Below are 19,116 nucleotides of genomic sequence, written 5' to 3'. Positions count from 1 at the left end.
ACATATTATTATTATGTTTTATATAATCATTAAAATATATTAAAATACACAATAACCAAGCTATGGAACCAATATAGGTGTCCTTCAACAGATGAATGGATTAAGAAAATATCATATATACTACTCAGCCATAAAGAAGAATGAAATTATGGCATTTGCCAGTCAATGGATGGAACTGGAGACTATCATGATAAGCGAAATGAGCCAATCCCAAAAAAACAAAGGGTGAATGTTCTGATATGTGGATACTAACTCACAACAAGGGAGGGTCAGGAGGGGAAGAATAGAAGTCTACTGGATTAGACAAAGGGGAACCAAGGGAAGGGAGTGGGGAGGGAAATAGGAAGGACAATAGAATGAATCGGACATAACTTTCCTATCCTTGTATTTGAGTACACCACCAGGGTGACACCACATAATGTACAATCACAAGAATAGGATCCTGATTAGAATAAATTATACTTCATATATGTATAATATGGCAAAACATTCTACTGTCAAGCATATCTAAAGACAACAAATAAAAAACATATTAAAGATGACCCAAGTGAACAAAGATAAACCATAATTGTAGATAGAAGAGTCAATAGCAGAATAAAGGGTAAATTTTCCCTAAGTTAATCAAAAAACTCAATTCAGGCTGAAAGCATGACTTGATGAGTTTCAGTAGTCACCCATCAGTGGGTGAGTGGGCTCCGGGGTTTCTGGTCAACAGCAGAAATGTGGTTTCAGCATGGGCAGTGGAAGCAAAAAGTACAAGCTTGAGGACCAGCTGTGGCAGCAGCTTCCTGAACTCTGGGCAACTTCTCCTGCTCATTCTGTGCCCCCAGACCTCTCTATACTTTTGTAACTGACTCCTATATAAACTTCCTCTATACCTGAAATGTTCAGATGATTCCTATTTTTCTGACTGAACAATGACTGATACAGAGATACCTAAGTAGGTGATAAGGTCTGAATGTTTACCTCCCCCTCAAAAATACATGTTAAAGCCTTACCCCCCAACCATATGTATTTGAAGGTGGGGCCTTTCAGAGATAACTGAGGTTAGATGAAATGATGAGAGAGCTCAGGGGAGCTGGGATTATGGCTCAGTGGTAGAGAGCTCACCTCACACTTATGAGACCCTGGGTTCGATCTTCAGCACCACATAAAAATAAATAAACTAAATAAAGATATTATGCCCATATATAACTTAAAAAATATTAAAAAAAGAATGGGGTGTCATGATGGGATGAGTGTCCTTATAAAAAAGAAACACCAAAGAACTTGCACTTGTTCTTTCTTCTCCCCCCTCCCCACCCCCCACTCCCATGCACACAAAGAAGGGTCCATGTGAATGCACAGTGAGGTGGAAGCCACCTATAAAAAAAGAGAAGGGGTCTCATGATGAAACCTACCTTACTGTACCTTGATCTTGTACTTCTATACCCTCCACAACAGAAATAAATGTCTGTTTTTAAACCACTTATGATATTCTGTATGGCAGAATAAGACAATGCACAACAAAATATAAAGAAATGCCCCAAAATCCATATACTAAAATTCCAACTCTTTGAATGGAGATGAGATCTTTAAAGAGGTGATTAAAGTAAAAATGTAGCCATTAAGGTGATACCATAATCCAATAAGACTGGTGTCCTTGTTAGAAGAGGGAGAGACTCTGGAGATGTGCAGGCATTGAAGGCCAGTCATGAGAAGAGGCAGCAATAGGGTGGCCACCTACAACTAAAGAGAGACCTCAGAGGAATCCAACCCCACAGGCACCTTGACCTTGGACTTTTATCCTCTCCATCCTCCAGAACTGTGTGGAAATAAATTTCTGTTTAAGCCACCCAGGCTGTGGTATTTTTACTGTGAGAGCACTGGAAAACAAATGGAAAAAAAAAAAAAACAGGTTCAAGAAAATAACAAATATTTGAGGAAAACAATTAAATGACATTAGAAAAATAGGCTGAGAAAGAAGGGAAAAAAAAGAAAATGAGACAAAAATAAGAGACGAGAAAGGCTAGAGAAATGTTGTCCTACTCTCTTCTCACATCCTCCTTTTTGGTTTGTTTTGTTTTACAAAAAGAGAAAAGGTTTTTTTGTTTTTTATTATTTTGAAATGGAGAGACCAAGTAAAGAACTAGAGCAATTACCCAGGGAATAGAATTAATATAAACAGTCTAAATAATTCAGATCAAATGCCTCCTTTATTTCTCTTAGCAATGCTTTTTAAATTCACAACATCTATATAATTGCCCTCTTATGTACTTGCCTCTGCACATATACTTCATCAGCACAAGACACAAGATAATATCTAAGAGCAAAATTTCAAGAGCAAAGGAGAAAAAAAAAAACATGAACTTAAAACAAAAGTAAGGAAAAACCCAATGCCTACAGGAAACTTGTAAATCTGAAACACATGCTTCTAATAGACACAATTTGCAGTTGAAATAACTGAGATATTAAACTGTTTTGGAGAGACTGTGGTTTTAAGTGAAGTTGGGAAAACAAAATTATTTTAAAAAGACAAGAATCCTGACTACACATTTGAGATCGGCAACAGATCCAGACAGAATTTCAAGTCAGTTTCCAAGATGATCTGCTAACTGGGAAAGTTTACAATGCACTAAAATCCCTCAGGTTCTCTGTCTGAAGGAGGCTTATAGACAGAATTGAGTAAATTTGGAAAAAATAAGAAGGTCAGACTAAAAAACTAACCCCTGGCTCCTGGCAGGTGTGTGTCCATTAACTGAGCCAAAGACTAGCACACTGGTCTGCACTTCTCACCTCTTGGCTCAGGGGGCTGGAAAGCAAGACATCTTTTTCATAGCTCTAGTTTTTAGGGTTAATCATGAAGATAAACATCTTTTGACAGGGCTCTTCTAAATAGGACTTGTTGAGAGTCATCTGTGGGCTGTGTGTGAACTGTGTTGCGCATCTTAGCGTAGTAAGGGGATACGTCTGGCACTGGGAACGGCTGGTGGCATCCCCACAGGAATAGACTGCCTGAACTTCCCTCTCAGCTCTGCCAAAGATCCCCCACAGATGGGTGGCCTACTGTAGCTGCAGAGCACCTGAGATGGGTGTGACCTGTCAAGATGCCAATTAACCTGTTGACTGTAAGACATCAGGAAGCAAGACTCCACCCTTGAAACTTTATCCCTGCCTTTGATGTACCCCTTTAAATAAACCCCTGGAGCCATCTTTCCTTTGACTAGTTCCAGCTCTTGTGTGGACTGGATGTATCCGGTCTCCACTTTCATAAATATATTTCTGACTCTTTGTCTTTTGTTCTTCACTAAATTATCTTAGACTTTAAGTTCTCAGGTAGCTTAAACCGCCCTCTGCAGGAAGAAGAACCCCCCAGTGAGATGCTGGCCATGGCCCCCTATAAAGACTTGTGTTTAGGGTTATGGACCTCAAAAGAGGGAAAAGATTATTATCAGAAATAGAAACTTCAAAGGGCTTTGGAAAAAGAAACACTCTCCCACGTCCCCTTCCCAAATGACAGTCCCTGGGAAGATGGGGAGGAGGGGGGCACTAGTGCCAATGGGAATATGAATATGTGATATCTTTCGGGCTTGCATGGGGGCATGGCATGTGGGGTGAGAACCAATGACACAGAAAAACAAATATGGGAAAAATATTTGCAGCATTAAGAAAACAGTTTTATGAGGACACGCACCGGGCACGCATCCACGCAGAGGCAGCTCGCTTTCTTGTCTGGCTTCCTTCGGGTCTGCTCAGCGCCTGACAGGGCAGAGGCCAGGCAGGGCCGGCTGCGAGGGCAGTGGGGGCCGCGCGCAATGGCTGGCCTGTCCCTGCGAGGGGCGGGCACCGTGACTCAGCTGGGCCCCCAGCACCCGGCAATGTGAAGAGTCAGTGGGCTGTGGCTGTTCTGGTTGCTCTCTTTCATCCAGGCCGGTGTTGGATCGGGATGTGGGCCCAGCTCCCACGGACCCACCTACATACCTGCAGCCTGGGGTCGGGAGGCAGGCTCCATCTGGTTACCAAACTGACTACAAAATATTCGAGCTTCACCAACAGCTTCAGATCTGGACAGAGGACTGTGATGCTCATCCCGCCCTCTGGTGGGATGCTTTCTCAACCGAGTTCTTTGAGGATGGTGCCATGTTGACCATCACTTTCTGCCTGGAGGGTGGACCAAAGAGATACAGTGGGTGTGGGGAGCCGGTGGTACCTGGAATTCATGTTTGGTGACATGACGCGGATAAAGACATGGCACTTCAACATCTGGCAGCACCAAGAGCTCATCCCCCGAAGCATCCGTGCCATGCATGCCCAGGACCCGAGAGGCTGGATCAGCTCTCTAAAAATATCACCCGGCGTAGGATGTGTGACACTTGAGCTCATGCAGGAGCTCAGGTCGTGCCACAAGATGTACAGCCTCAGCTCCTGACACTGCCTCAAGACCTGCAGTGGCAGCAGTGGCAGCGCTTGGTAGCACCCCCGCGGAGCCTGCAGGGCAGCAGCCAGCAAACGGGCGGAAATGGAAGATGTCAGGGGACAGGCACCGTGAGTTCGGGTGGGAGTGGCAACACCAACAGCAGCAACAGTGAGAAGAGCCCAGCCAGCAACTTCGCCCTCTCCAGCCAGGATGTGATGGTGATGGGGGAACCCACTCTGATGGGCAGGGAGTTCGGGGACAAGGACTCAACACCCAGCTGAAGAACACCTAGGGTGACGCAGCCAAAAAGCACCTGATGAGGTCAGCTTTAACAACTCTCCTGCCCTGGGCGCCAACAGCCCTTGGAACAGCAACCCTCACCCAGGTTTCCCAGTAAAGGCCCTGCCAGGGCCACCCAGTGCTCTGCCTGCCTGCCTGCCCCGCCCTTTGTAGCCCCAGGGAGCAGAAGGCACAAGAGACTGAGCATCTAAAATGGGCAGCCTTCATCCACCCACTTCATGGAGGAACTGGACTTGCTGGGGGAAGGTGCCAGGATGTGCCCCCCAGTGGCCCTGGGCTGGGCCTGGCCCCTGAAGAGCTTCTTGGGGGAAGGGGTTACTCATGTGGGTGCCTATGTGGACCCTGGACCTCTGAGAACTGTTTTGACCATCCCCCGAGGGCATTTGCCTCCATCTTCACCCCCAATTGTGGGTTCCCCATTCTCCTGGCTTATCTCCTTCAAGCCTACCCACAGCCCTTAAGGGTTAAGGTCATGGGGCTTGGTTGAACACCCCTTCCCCTAAGTGGCTGGTATTAGAAGGGTAAAGCTCTGGGCTTCTTGTCCCTTCTGCCACTTATCCCAGCTCCAAGGTTTTTAAAACATAATATTATTAAAAATGCAAGTTTTTTTTTTTTAAAAATCACCCATGTTCCCCCTCTTCCCCTTATTAAAGTCCAGTGACCTCCCTCCTATTGGTAGATGGGAGAGCCTAAGGCCTCAGTGGGGGTGAGAGTAGGGGTGGAGGTATGCAAACCACTTTTCTACAGAGCTTCAGACCAAGGAGACACTTTGCCATCTCTCTTCCCTCTTCCTCTGGGTGACTGGAGTTGGGGAAGGCATGCCATGGGGGGGTGGGGTATTGATAGCCACATCTTTTGTGACAACCCCCTCTGTTGTCTCTGTGTCCCCATCCTCCAGGACTCTAGCCTGCCCTACAGTGAAGGTGACTACCTCTATCCCACCCCACCCTCATCCCATGGTGGGTATGTTCTTTACCAGTCCTTCACTAAAGCAGCTGATTTTGATGGGGGGAGGGGAAGCTCCCTCCCTCAGGGAGTATGGAGGCTCTTTGTCACTGTATTTCGTTTGTTTGTTTTGGTTTCTGTTGGGCAGGCGTGGGATGGGAGAGGGGCTCATCCACTCTCTACCAGAACCCTCTTCTCTTCCTGTGATCCTTTAGACTAGCCTCCCCTCAGAGGGGAAGGAGCCATTAAGACTATCTCAGCTCTAGCCCACTAAGGAGAAATAGGCCTCTGTCCACCAGCTGGGGTAGAGGGTCTTCATCTCCCAACACCTCTTCCTCTTCTTCTTTCCTCACAGAAGGGAGGAGGGGGCAGCCAGGATCCTCAGCTCCAGTTCACACTGGGACATGTGGAGGATTAGGGCAAGGGTCCCATGAGGCTAGACCCAGCTCCTGGCTTTGCTGCCTTTTCCTGTGGCCAGTCCCAGGAAGTTTCAGGGCCACCTCTCCCCTCACTCTTCCCTCTGGATTAGGGAGTTTTCATGCCCTGTTTCTCCACTCCAACTGCCACTTCGGGGAGGGTGCTGTCAGGAGCTAAGGGAAGGGGTGAGGAAGGTGGGTGTCCCACCCCAACTGTAATGCCTTTTGAGGGGTTGCCATTTGAGTCATGTATGGTATCAATCAATAAAGTGACTTTGGTTTGAGAAAAAAAAAAGAAAGCAGTTTTTATCTGGGCTCAGTGGTGATGCCTGTAATCCTAGCAACTAGGGAGGCCAAGACAAGAGGATCACAGGTTCAAGGCTAGCCTCTGTAACTTAGCAAGGCACTTGGCAACTCAGTGAGACCCTGTCTCAAAATCTCCATTACCAAAAAAGAAAGAAAACAGTTTTTTAAAATGAGAATTCTCATCTTGGTTTTTATTCCATTTACTTTTACAAAACAATTGTTTAAATCTTTCTTACAAAATTTTTAGAAAGACACATAAATAGCATGCAGGAGACAAGAATAATCGTCCTATAATACAAAGGCATTCACATAAAAATTCACATACATAGCACAGAGGGCACACTTATTCAGCAGCAGCAGCAGAACCCTCAAGGTCAATTGCTTCCTTTTTTTCCAGCTCTTTTCCTGTAGTTTTGTGATATGATTTCTCTTTTGCCTCCAGTTGTGCAAATTCCTCCCAAGTAGTTGCCAATGGCTTCCCAGTGGTTTCTGGAAGCTGTATGGATAGTAGTACACTCAGAAGGGCCAAAATCGCAAGGGATAACTTCGGAATTAAAAATAATTATATTAAGTGACATGCCAAGAAAGAAATATGCCCTTCACAATTATAAAAAATACAAGCAATAATAAATGTTGGTGAAGATGTGGGGAAAAGGTACACTCATATATTGCTGGTGAGACTGCAAATTGGTGCAACCACTATGGAAAGCAGTATAGCGATTCCTCAGAAAACTTGGAATGGAACCACCATCTGACCCAGCTATCCCACTCCTCAGTTTAAACCAAAAGGACTTAAAATCAGCCTACTGCAGTGATGCAGCCACATCAATGTTTATAGCAGATCAATTTACAATAGCTAAACTATGGAACCCAACTAGATGCCCTTCAACAGATGAATAAACTGTGGTCTATATACACAATGGAATATTACTCAGTCTTAAAGGAATGAAATTATGGCATTTGCAAGTAAATGGGTGACACTGGAGAGTTTTCATGCTAAGTGAAATAAGCCAATCCCCAAAATACCAAAGGCTGAATGTTTCCTCTGATATGCATATGCTAATTCACAATAAGGGCCATGGCTAGGGAAGAAGAGAGTTACTTTGGATTAGGCAGAGGGGAGTGAAGAGAGGGGAGGGGATATGGGGATAGTAGAATGAATCCAATGTTACCCTATGTGCATATGTGATAACATGACCAGTGTGATTCTACATTGTGTACAACTAGGAGAGTGAGAAGTTGTACTCCATTTATGTATGATGTGTCAACATGCATTCTATTTTCATGTATAATAAATTAGAACAAATTTTAAAAAAAATAAATGTGCCCTTAAGAGAATAATAATTTCTGAAACTTTTCAAAAGGCAATAGAATTAAATTTCACAGAAAAGATATTCTTATTCCCTGGCAAGACCTTGGGTTACTTGTGCTAGACTGGGAGTTCTTTAACTCATCAACTAGGTTTAATTTAGTCACTCATTCATTCATGAACAACTGCAGGCCATCTACTCAACAAATGCCAGCTACTCTTATATTATTGTAAGCACTCTTACAGTGGGGAGACCTGCACCATCTTTCTAGAATCTTTGGAACTGACCCCTGAGCTGGAACTTGGCAATCGGGGATTGTCTTAGTCAACTGTGTCCCTGCCCCGATAAATGATATACTACCAGCATTCAGTAAATGATGGAGAACAAATGAATAAACAAATAAGTAAATATAAGGTTCAGTGAATCAGAACCTACAGAATTTATGGAGAAACAAAACAAAAGTAATAGAAACTAAAGCTACTTGGCACAGGGGTAGGAAGTATTAGGGGTGTTCATTTGATTTCCCATAAGAGTTCAGTATGACTTCTTTGTAGATTTTTGACACATAAAAGGCAAGCTTTCAGCCTATGTCAAGGCTGAAATTCAAATCACATTGAAAATTAAAGTCTGCATAACTATTCTGTCAATCAATATGAAGATATTGGGTGGGTTTTAAGAACTAAATTGTATATGTAGCCTGTATAAAATATGGTTCTTCCTTACACAATTTAAACTCCTTTAGAAAAAATAAAAACTTAAAAGAAAAAATAAAAACTTGCTGTAAAGACCCCATAAAAATAAATTATGGCATGGATTTTCTGATAAATCTACATATATGGTATTTTTAGAGTTCTGGGAATGAAAATCATAAGATACATAGTGCAACTGTGAAGTGGTGCAAGACCTCATCCATAACAGATGAGACCTGGGAAGGCAGTTTCTTATTTTATTTTGCAGAACATTGATGGCCTAATTCTTAGAAATACATGAGAAAGCTTCATCTAGGAGCAAGAGCAGAATTTAAAGTGACATTCCAAAAGATTTTTAAAGGCTTTTGCTGTATCTCAAGACATAGGAGGTATATTCATTGATCTAGAATTGTCTTACATAAGGATTTGAAAAACACTGTGAATATGTCTAAATGCAAAATGGAGTCAAATGGAAGATTCAAGATGAACTGAATTTTTCTCCTTGGCTTGGTAGTAAGAATAGCCAAGCAGTATACAAGCCTAAGACTCCGGGCTCCTACTTAACCCTGCTATCCTGGCTAGCTCCCCAAACCAAATATCCCAACAGGACCCACCCTCCCCCACCTCTCAGCCCTCCTAGCCAGGCTGATCCCTTTATTTGGCCAGATCCCAAGGCCTCTCACCCACTCCTCAGAGCTCTCCCTGCCTCCTTCCACCAAAGGTCTCCCTCCTTCTCACAGACTCTTGAACTTTTCCTTTCTGATGGCTACTTCCCTTCAATAAAAACAAAAGTTCTTGGGCTGGGGGTGTGGCTTAGTGGTAGAATGCGTGCCTAGCATGTGTGAGGCCCAGAGTTTTATCCTTAGCACCACATAAAAATAAATAAAATAAAGCTATTGCGTCCAACTACAACTAAAAAAAAATAAATATTGAGCTCAGATAATCTCCAGAACCATTCTGCCTGGGTTGTTGCCACTTGCTACCTGGGTGACCTCAGGCAAGTTACTTAACATCTCAACTCAGTGGAAATTTCTGGCACCTGCCTCAAAGGACTATTGAGAAGCTGAAATTAAATAATAGCTTTAAGCTTAGAACAGTGCCTACCCTATGGTAAGTAACCAATAAACACTAGCTATCATGATTGCTAACTTACCTTAAAAAGCAAGATGCTTTTAATATTCTACCATTACTGCTGTGCTGTTTGATTTTTTAAAACATGATGCTTGAACCTCCCTATCCACCTGTCCCCAACTTTCCCTGGGTCCCCATTTTCAAATCTCTCTGGCTGCCCTTCTTCAGCTTGACCCCCCTCTCTTACCTCTGCAGAAACTGCTCTCCTAGGCACAGATCTCCCGTCAAGGGACAGTTTCCTGTCCTGCTCTTTCCTGGCCACTGTCCTCTCCTGCCTTCTTCACCTCCTCTCCTCCCTGAGGGTCCTGGTCATCCATCTCCCTGGCTGCTCCTAAGTCTCTGCAAAGACCCCTCCTCCCTCCACCACACCTTAGTGCCATTGCTCTAGGGTTCCGTTCCTCAGTCTCCCAGATCTGCACCTCCTGGCCCCGCTGCACTCTGAGTCCAGACCTGGGGGAGTACTCCCTCCTCTATCCATCGCATCTGTCCAGTGGCCACCTCCCACTCATCCCTCACCACCCCGATGCCAACCTTCCTCTCCTCCAGCCTGTTCTTCCTCTTAGGATCCCCTTTGACCCCCAGAATGACTCTCCCCTCTGTGCCACACCTAACAGGTCAACCAGGGCCTGTGAATGTGACTTCCCCATCCTGTCCTCTCCAGCCCACCTGTATCTTGTTCATTCTTCTATCTTGACCTCCTCTGATCCTTGCCCATCTCTCCAGACTCCCCACAAGGAATGTCAGCCATACTGCCAACAAGGCCTAGCTAGACATGGTCTCTCCCCCTTGGAACCTTTGCTTTTCTGCCTGAAGTTCCTTGCCTTCTTCCTGGAGTTCTCTTCTCTCCTTCCCCACTCAGCTCTGACTGGTCCCCAGATACAGAGGAAGGGCTCCCTCCTCCAGAAAGCTGCCCTCTGAACCGAGTCTGGGTGAGTAGCCCTCTCCTGGGTCTCATAACCCCAGTCCTATCCAGGGCTTGTGATGTTTGCTCCTCTGGCTGCCCCTCCAGAACGAGTCGTCTCTCAGGACGGAAGCTGTTCCTTTCATCTGAGTTCCTTAGCACTAGCAAAGGGGTTAGTTCAAAATCAACACTCAAAAATCTTTGCTGGGCTGGGGATGTAGCTCAATGGTAGAGCACTTGCCTAGCATGCTGGAGGCTCCAAGTTCCTCCCCAGAACTTCAAAATAAATTTTTTAAAATCTTTGCCAAATGAGTTCATGAACACAGAAAAACGAATTCTTGTCTACCTTTTTTTCATTTAGATTATAATAATGGTTTGATAATGAAAGCATCAGAACAAGTGATTTTCATGGGCTTCTTTTCAAAAAAAGAAGATAGAAAATTCTAGATTATGTTTCCATTCCTCAAAATGAAAACATTGGTTCCTTGGATACTTTGGCATCCACATACAAACTGTATGGGAAAATTAATCTTTGCTTATTTATTTTTATTCATTAAAGACGACAAGGAACATCTGTTGCATCCAAAGGAAGTACATTCACAGACTATTTCTGCAAATATACGCAAGACCCTGGGGCTGGAGGTTGTCCTGGAGACGGGGCCTGGACCACTGTGGGCAGAGAGGAGGAGCTGACTGCTCTGCATTCCCTACAGCACTGTCCAGCTTTATCTGCTTAACCTTGTATAAAAGGAGCTCTGTCATCTTGGGTAAAAGGAGCTCTGTCATCTTTAAGTTGCAAGATCTTGGGCTAATAATTACTTTCTGTACATCTGTCTCCTCATCCATAAGTGGAGGAAGCAATAGTGTCTGCATTACATGAAAACTAATTTCTGCAAAGCACTTAAAATAGAGCCTATTGAAGTATCTGTTAAATAAAATAAATGATCTCTTTTCATTCCATAGTGCTTAGTGGGCCCTTACAGATACCCTTTAAAACATGTTTTGTTTTGTTTTTAAATTTGGCTTTGCACAAGGCCCTGCATTTGATCCCCAGCACCACAAAAAAGAAAAAAAAAATTGATTTTAGTCAATTTATAGCAGTTTGCTTTTTATGGGTACATCTGTTTTCTTTTAGTGAGTGTCAGTTTCTTGTTTTAAAGAACATCCGTCTATTTGTAGCCTTTTTTATTTTTTATGAGAAACACAAAGTTCTAGAGCACGAGAGAGATGCTTCTAGAAAATCCCATGCCCTAAAAAGGGTGATAGACTTTCCCCAAACACCTTCTGTATAGACCAGACAGCCCATATTACTCCCCCACCCCCACTCCCTGACCCTCCCCCCCAACACACACACCTTTTTTAAAACAAGCTCTAGAAAGTCTGATTGGAGAAAAATATTGCATGTCTTACTTTTTCTCCAGTCTGCTCTGGCCTACTTCTAATAATTTAAGAATCAACTGGTTTAGTAGCAGCCAGGGTATATACTCCATAGTATTTTCTGCACACTGTGCCCAATTCAATATTATTGCCATTGTCATGATGGACACCAGCTTTGGCCAAAATGGCACAGTAGTCTATTCCAAACATCCTCAAAGGCTGGGCAGTTACTAGCAAGGATGACCAATTTCATTTTGCCTCATCTGATTTTCTCCAGAGTCTATTTTGAACACTAACATGTACTTTCCACCTTTAATAACAAGTTGGAGCCTAGAGTAGACTGACTGTGACACCTTCTCCATCTTCTTGGTGACCACAATCCTCTTCCTGCCTCAGACACAGGATGGCCTCCAATCAGGAGCAGCTGCCAAGATGGCTAGAGAGGGAGACAAGCTACATAGACCAATAATGTTCTCAACTTGAGTCAGCCTGTGAAAGAGGCTGAGGCCCTAATGCCACAAAGAGGAAGACTTTGCTAAGCACCTGCTACTGGCCATGTGGCAGCCACTCTGCTAGGACAGTGATCTCCAAGAGCAATTTGCACGCCACTTGTGTGGAACAAGATGACTTAAGCTGGGACCAAATGCTTTGTTTCCTTCTCTGTGAGGTTATGATAGTGTATTTTACAAAAATATACAAATACACTCACAAATTCACTGATGCTATCCTTTAGGACAAAGCTAATTTCAAAAGACCAACCTGACTGATTTAAGATACTAAGAAAACAAGAGTGTGAATGCCACACAAAATGAGGGCATGTCCTATCCCACAACAACTCCACAGTGGAGACAAAGAAACATGCAAATAATAAAGCCAGATTGTGTTGTCCCTTGAAAGAGATGCATGCTAAATGCTGCGCAGACGCGCATGGGGAATGGAGAGGCTGTGTCATGGGATCCTAGGGGACTTCTTAGAAGGAGGACAGTAGGAAGATAAGGGGCAGTTTGGCCGGGGAGGTGGGAGAAATGAGAATTATCTTTGGGAGCAGCTATTTAGGCAGAGGCATGGAAGGGGTGTGCTAAGGGTGGGAGAGGCCCTTTTCTGGCAGCAAGGATCAAAATGAACTCAGCAGTGATGGAAGGCAAGGGGCAAGGGGGGGGATAAATAGTTGCCTTCACCCCACCTGCTGACTGGTGAGCGCTTGTTTCTCTAAACCCCCTCTATTAAATGGCAAACTGGCCTCCAACAAATAAATATCGAGAAGGCAGTTGGCTACCCTGCCTCTCTGATAGCCCAGTAAGTTCTATGAACTGATTGAAGACCTGTGGTACGACGATCCAAGTTTTGGCGATTTCCTTGGTGAGCGGAGACACGATGCTTACCACGCAGCCCGCCATGCTGCCACTGCCCACCGCTGTCGACCTGGAAACACCAAGAGGGTAAGACAGCAGCAAGAACAGGAGCCTGCAGAGGGTGATGGAGCTACTCTCTAGCGCCCCCTTTCGGCCTTCCCAGAACGAGGACGAATGATAAAACTTAATGGCAGAACTAATGTTAATTTTTCAAGAATCGCCCATGATTTATATCTATAGTGTGTGAAACAGTGGTGTATACAAGCATGCAGAGATAAATCCAGACAAAAATGTGTGTGGGGGTATAAACCATTTTTCTTTCAGTAGGTAGGTGAAGCCAAGTACCTCCTGATCCAACTTAACATTGAGGATAAGCTGAGTCTCCTAGACCAGGAATTTGTTTAGTGTTGGGAGTGGGATGTTGAGAGAACAAAATATTTGCATATTTGTGCACTATGTCAATTTTTTAAAAGTCAGCCAATGTCTTCATGTATTTTTCTTTAAAGGTTATTTGAAGACTACTTCAAGTGTGCTTATTAGTAAGGGAAGACTGCTATTAGTACGCACCTCTGTAACTCAATGGGGCCTCATTTTTTTCTGGGTTAAATACATTTATAGGAAACTGACAAAATGTATGACATTCTTTTGAGAAAGAAGTTACATGTTGCAAAGTTTTCTGTGCAATGTCACTATGTTGTCCAGGAAAACCAAAGACTTTGTTAAATATTTGTATGTTGGATTTTTTGAAGACATATATCTGTGATTATAAATCAAGAACCAAACACCAAACAAACAAAAATGTCCTTAAAAATTCCATCATACCCATAATTACAATGCACATTGACATTATTTCGTTGGGTTGCCACCTTTTTGCATACAACATACATTGATGGAGTCAGCATCTATGTGTTAAATCTAATATGTCCCAGGCATTGAGAAACCTGCAGCTTCTCCAGACTGAGCACAAATCCACCTAAGAGCCCAGCAGGGTCCCACCAGCTATGGAAAAGCCATTTGTCCTGATTTACAGGATGTTTCTTGCCTGGGTATTAACAAGAGAGCCCAGAGCCACAGCCTGAATTGGCAAATACACAACTTCCCACACTGATGTGCTAATCTAGTCTCCCCTGTTGTCACACTTTAAGTGCTGTCTGCTAGTGTACATTTGCACAAGGCTGCCACTTTCACGGTATGAGTCCAAACACCCCTCATCCAAAATACCTCTTCTACTCCTAAAGCTCTACTCCTAGTAACTCATCTCTTGCTGGTGTTAAGCACTGTCTCCATGAAAATCTGTGCGTATTTCACTGAATGAAAGAAAGGGCCAAAACATGTGGATCTGAGTTCTGATCTGACACTGACTAACCATGTGCCTTTGGCCAAGACCCTAATTCTATCAGAGACTCAGATAACAATCTGCAATAATCTCAACAGAACTGTTTTGGTGATTAAGGAAGATATGTTTATTATTAGACTACTCTCCCTTCCAAGCACTCTGGGTGACCTGGAGGAGAAATAGGGAAAAGAGAAAAATCCACTTGTACCCCCAGACAATTGGGCTGACAATGACATGGGCAGATATCATCAGTTCTGCTATTTTATATTCCTGGGCACACACTAATCTGGTACATTTTTCTTAGATTTCTTTCTGTCTTCATCCATCTATCTATCCATCCATCTATCTATCCATCTATCTATCTACCTCCCTCCCTGTCTATCTTACCTGCCTATCCAGGCAGCTAGCCATCTATCTATCTACAGCCCACACAAGAGTATTTACCCATCCTTGAGGCACAGGGCTACTCTGCCCAGGCAGGTGTGTGGGCATGGCCAATTCCTAGAAAAAGTCTTAAGCTTTCACTTGACTAATGGATTTTCCCAGCCCTATATCCATACTGTTTATAGAGACAAGAAGAAACAACTATGGGCTGGTGTTATATGGACTTATCTCTACAGAAAGTTATTTGCTTTTCACATCTGTAACAGATAACAAATAACATACTCCTTAAATGGTGTACACCACTAGATGAGCAATTAGGTATTTAAAAACCAGCTCTTGCTGGGTGTGGTGGCATACGCCTATATTCCCAGCAACTCAGGAGGCTGAGGCAGGAGGATCATGAGTTCAAAGTCAGCCTCAGCAACGGCAAGGTGCTAAGCAACTCAGTGAGATCCTGTCTCTAAAAAAAATACAAAATAGGACTAGGGATGTGGCTCCATGGTTGAGTGCCTCAAAGTTCAATCCCCAGTACAAAAAAAAAAAAAAAAAAAAAAAACAGCTCTTGTGCAAAAGGCTTGATACCAGGTTCCTATTTATTTGTTGCCATCAAGATTGGCTCTTTCATAGGCTAAGAAATTATTCAACCTCACTAACTAAAAATTTTTCTCTTTAGAGAATAAGAACTGCTATTGGATTAAGTAGGTAGTAGGAAAGGACAACTTGGAGGATTTGGGGAGGGGGGCTGTCAAGAGGAAACTATTATAGAACTTCACAAAGGGAAATCTGGGACACAAAATATTTGTGGCACTGATAGACCCAACCTGATATTTTCTTAAAATTGGGAGCCATCTCGCCACAAAGCCATGAAAAGATAATTTCGGCTTTACTATAAATTACTGCAAATTCTGAACCTGCTTGGAATGCCTGCCTGTGCCTTGAACTCACCCATGCCTGGCTCTCTGACCAGATAGCAGTCCTCTCTGAAACTTTAGTGACGCCTCACAAATCTTGGCCTTCCCTGGCCAAATAACAACCCTCTCTGAGGCTCTAATGACCTTCATAAATTCTGATGTTGGGGCCAGCAAAAATGTAAACTACCATTTGTGTTATGCTCGTCAGAGTTCTGTTAACTGTAACCCCCCTTTGTGTAACTTTCTGGGCTATAAAGCTGGGCTGCAGGAAAGATGCGGCTGCTGTCTTGTTCCAGCGGTTTTGGGTGGGAGAGGCAGCCCAACCGGTCGAAATAATAAGCTTGCTTTAATTTGATTTTAATTGGAGTCAGTGGTCTTTTCTTGCGTCCTGGTCTAACAGCACTAGTGTGACACTAATCACTATTTAAACTTTAAAATATAAAGTCATTTTGCAAACAAAGAGCTAAAAAGTTGGACATAACATGGGAAAAAGAACCCCTCTTATCCATGGGGTCCCAGCAGTGCATCTTGTACTGAGTGCTTGATCTCCCTGGTTCCCGCAATATTGTCCACACATGAGGGGCTGCAGAGAGAAATGCAGTTTCAAAGGATGCTCTTCTGGGCCTGGAGGTTCTGTTGCGGTGATAAGGAGAAGGGGAAACTCCAGATCTCTTAACAGAGTTTCCAAAATACTTCTGTCCTCTTCACCACATAAAGGATTTTCAAGTGAAATATGTTTGAAAAGGCTTTTAAAAAGCTTGAAGCTCCCAGATCAGTGAGATTCACATTAGACATTCCCAAAGATGGCAGGTGGCAACTCAGAATCATGTGTTAAAAATCCTGACCCTCGTTCTTAGAGTGACCCACCAGGTCTGCCGGGGGAAAGGGAGACTGTTATTCTGTACCACATGCCTCAAGGATTCTGAGGAGCTTCCAGCTCTGGGACCTCTGGATGAGGTGAGCTTCTCAGAGAGTTAATGACTACTGATGTCATGGGCTTAATTGTGTGCCCTCAAAATGTGGGTGTTGTAGTTCCTACCCCCAATATCTTAGAATGGAACAGCATTTGAAGTTATAGTCTTTAAAGAGGTCATTTAGTTAAAATGAGGCTATTAATGAGAGGCCCTAATCCAATAGGACTTGTGTCCTCATAAGGAGAAACACCAGGGATGCACACAGACCTAAAAGGGCACAGCCTGAAGACTCCATCTGCAAGCTAAAGAGGGAGGCCTCCAGAGAAACCAAACCTATTGACCCTTTGATCTGGGACTTCTAGCCTCCAAAACTGTGAGTTCCCCCCCTCCCAGAGGCACTCTACCACTGAGTTACATGCCCACCCCTTTTTGTTTTTCAATTTGAGATAGAGTCCCACCAAGTTGCTTAGGGTCTCACTAAATTGCTGAGGCTGTAGTTCCAAGCCACTGGGATTACAGATGTGCACCACCTCAGCTGGCAAATTTCTATTGTTTAAGCCACCCAGTCTGTACTCTTTTATAACAGCAGCCCTAGGAAATGCATATAGGTGACCTCAGAGCATTAAAAGACACCTTCTGAGAAAATTAGCCTTGAATCATACAAAAAGCCAGTGGAAGTCTATTGTATTTGAGATTTTAAATGGTGTTAGGATAATAGGGTGTTATTTCAAAATCATTTCTTTAATATCCTTGCTAAGGAGATAGAAAGAAAGCCTCAGATTCAGAATCAGCATCATTACTCAATTTCCCCATATCTCAAAGATCCAGATAACTTCTATGGGAAGAAAGTATTTGTATTTAGAAGTCAAATATAATATACTGACATGAAAGTGACAATAACAAGAAAACAGCAGAAAAAATATTAACCCTTACCTTATAAAGGTTGGATACAGCTCTGCTGTATAAATGTAAATGAGGCCAAATGCTGACCCTATTGCAAGTTTTCCGATAATAACTATCACTATTTTCCAGATAGTGGCATCCTGGCTTTTCTGGGGAAGGGGGTGGGAGGAAAACAGTAAAATAAACCATATAAGTAATATTTTTAAAGGAAAATATAAAGTCATTAAGGTTGTTATTTAAAACTTTCTAATTCCTTCAGTATTTTTCAAAACAATGAAGACTTTTATTTCTATGTTTGAGCTTAGTTTGCAAACTACTCAGGTCTACAGAAGCTTTCCATCTTCATGAAATTTAAGGGGAAATTTTCTTGTGTCTCCCACCCACCGGGAGGGTTTGAACTGTGGAATAAGAAAAGCCCATTGGGGAGAGGACTTTGGGAAGAGACTTTCACCAGGACAGTGCTGCTGCATCCGTAACTGATCCGCTCCTTCTGGAATAGATCCAGCAAGTGTGAAGCAAGGAGCCATAAAACAAATGTGCCTGTAATGGCAGTAATCCCTGGCTTATAAATTATCTTCAGAAAATAATTTGAAAGAGATAATTGAACTAACAGTAGAGTGTTTGTTTGTTTGTTTTGTTGTTGGTGGTGGTTTTTTTGCAGATACTTTCCTCAACCTCAGAACCTCAACAGCTTCTCCAATTCAGTTTCTGCTGTCTTTCACTTCCAGCAGTGACAAATAAAGACCTTCCATATTCTGAAATTTTCCCTCTCCTCCCACATCTGCCAGCTGAATGCACTAGGGGTTCATGGGTTAAGAAGATAATGCTTGGTCAGCCTGCAAGCCTGGGTAACTCCATGGGGCCAGACACCCCCTTACCACCCTCACTACAGCCAACCAGCTCCATCCACAAGAATATTCTATGAGCAAGAAATAAACGTCCGTTAAGTTACCAAGACATTGGGGTGCCTCTACTAAGCCTGTCACCTTATTTGCTATTGCAGACAATATTTGTTGCATGAATTAGTGTGTGCTGTTGTTTTGTTGAGCTGTTTGTTGTTTGCACTACTGAGGTCAAAGCTAGGGCCTCACACATGCTAGGCAAGTGCTCTATCACTGAGCTACACCCCCAGTACCAATTACTGTGATTTAAAAAAAAAAACACAAATTTGTATTTTGTTGACATTATCATTAGAGAAGAGAGACTTTCGGCTGTAAGTTAGTGCTCTATTTCTAGAATAGAATGGAATAGAATAGAAATCTCTATCAGCCATTCTCCTGTCTTCCCCATTACTGTGAAATGTGAAGGTTCTAGGGTTCCCCTAAATCTCAAAGACAGCTGCCGTTGAGTCAACTAATATAACTGCAAACTACCTGTCTGTCTTGTTTTTTAACTGTGATTTTGTTTATCCGTATTTCTTATTGGTGCATTATAGTTATACATAATGGTGAGATTCATTGTTGTATATTCATACACACACACTACATAACAATTTTTTTCCCGAAGAGAGAAAGTACTTCTGGGTGGTATAGTTTGCCAAAATGT

General features: G+C 43.2%; 1 protein-coding gene and 2 pseudogenes across 1 annotated transcript in view; 1 reads left to right on the top strand and 2 right to left on the bottom strand.

Moving 5' to 3' along the window:
- Positions 1-3,086: 3,086 nt before the first annotated feature.
- Positions 3,087-4,849, top strand: LOC124083119 (LIM domain-binding protein 1-like; annotated as a pseudogene).
- A 1,707-nt stretch (positions 4,850-6,556) lies between these two features.
- Positions 6,557-19,116, bottom strand: part of Slc22a16 (solute carrier family 22 member 16) — a 49,731-nt gene continuing 37,171 nt past the window's right edge. Inside the window, exons 6-8 of the mRNA XM_058574995.1 lie at positions 17,602-17,711; positions 13,094-13,193; positions 6,557-6,907 (exon numbers count right to left, since the gene is read on the bottom strand). Of these exons, the coding sequence (XP_058430978.1) occupies positions 6,707-6,907; positions 13,094-13,193; positions 17,602-17,711 (411 nt within the window). The 3' untranslated portion in view covers positions 6,557-6,706. The remainder of the gene's footprint in view (positions 6,908-13,093; positions 13,194-17,601; positions 17,712-19,116) is intronic.
- LOC124084830 (large ribosomal subunit protein eL30-like) lies at positions 11,766-12,328 on the bottom strand (annotated as a pseudogene).

Source organism: Marmota monax, unplaced genomic scaffold (genome assembly GCF_021218885.2).
Source record: "Marmota monax isolate L192 unplaced genomic scaffold, Marmota_monax_Labrador192_F-V1.1 WCK01_AAM20220418_F8-fsc00013, whole genome shotgun sequence".
NCBI classification, from domain to species: Eukaryota; Metazoa; Chordata; class Mammalia; order Rodentia; family Sciuridae; genus Marmota; species Marmota monax.
The sequence above is the reverse complement of the archived record's forward strand: the minus strand, read 5'-3'. Positions and strand labels throughout refer to the sequence as shown.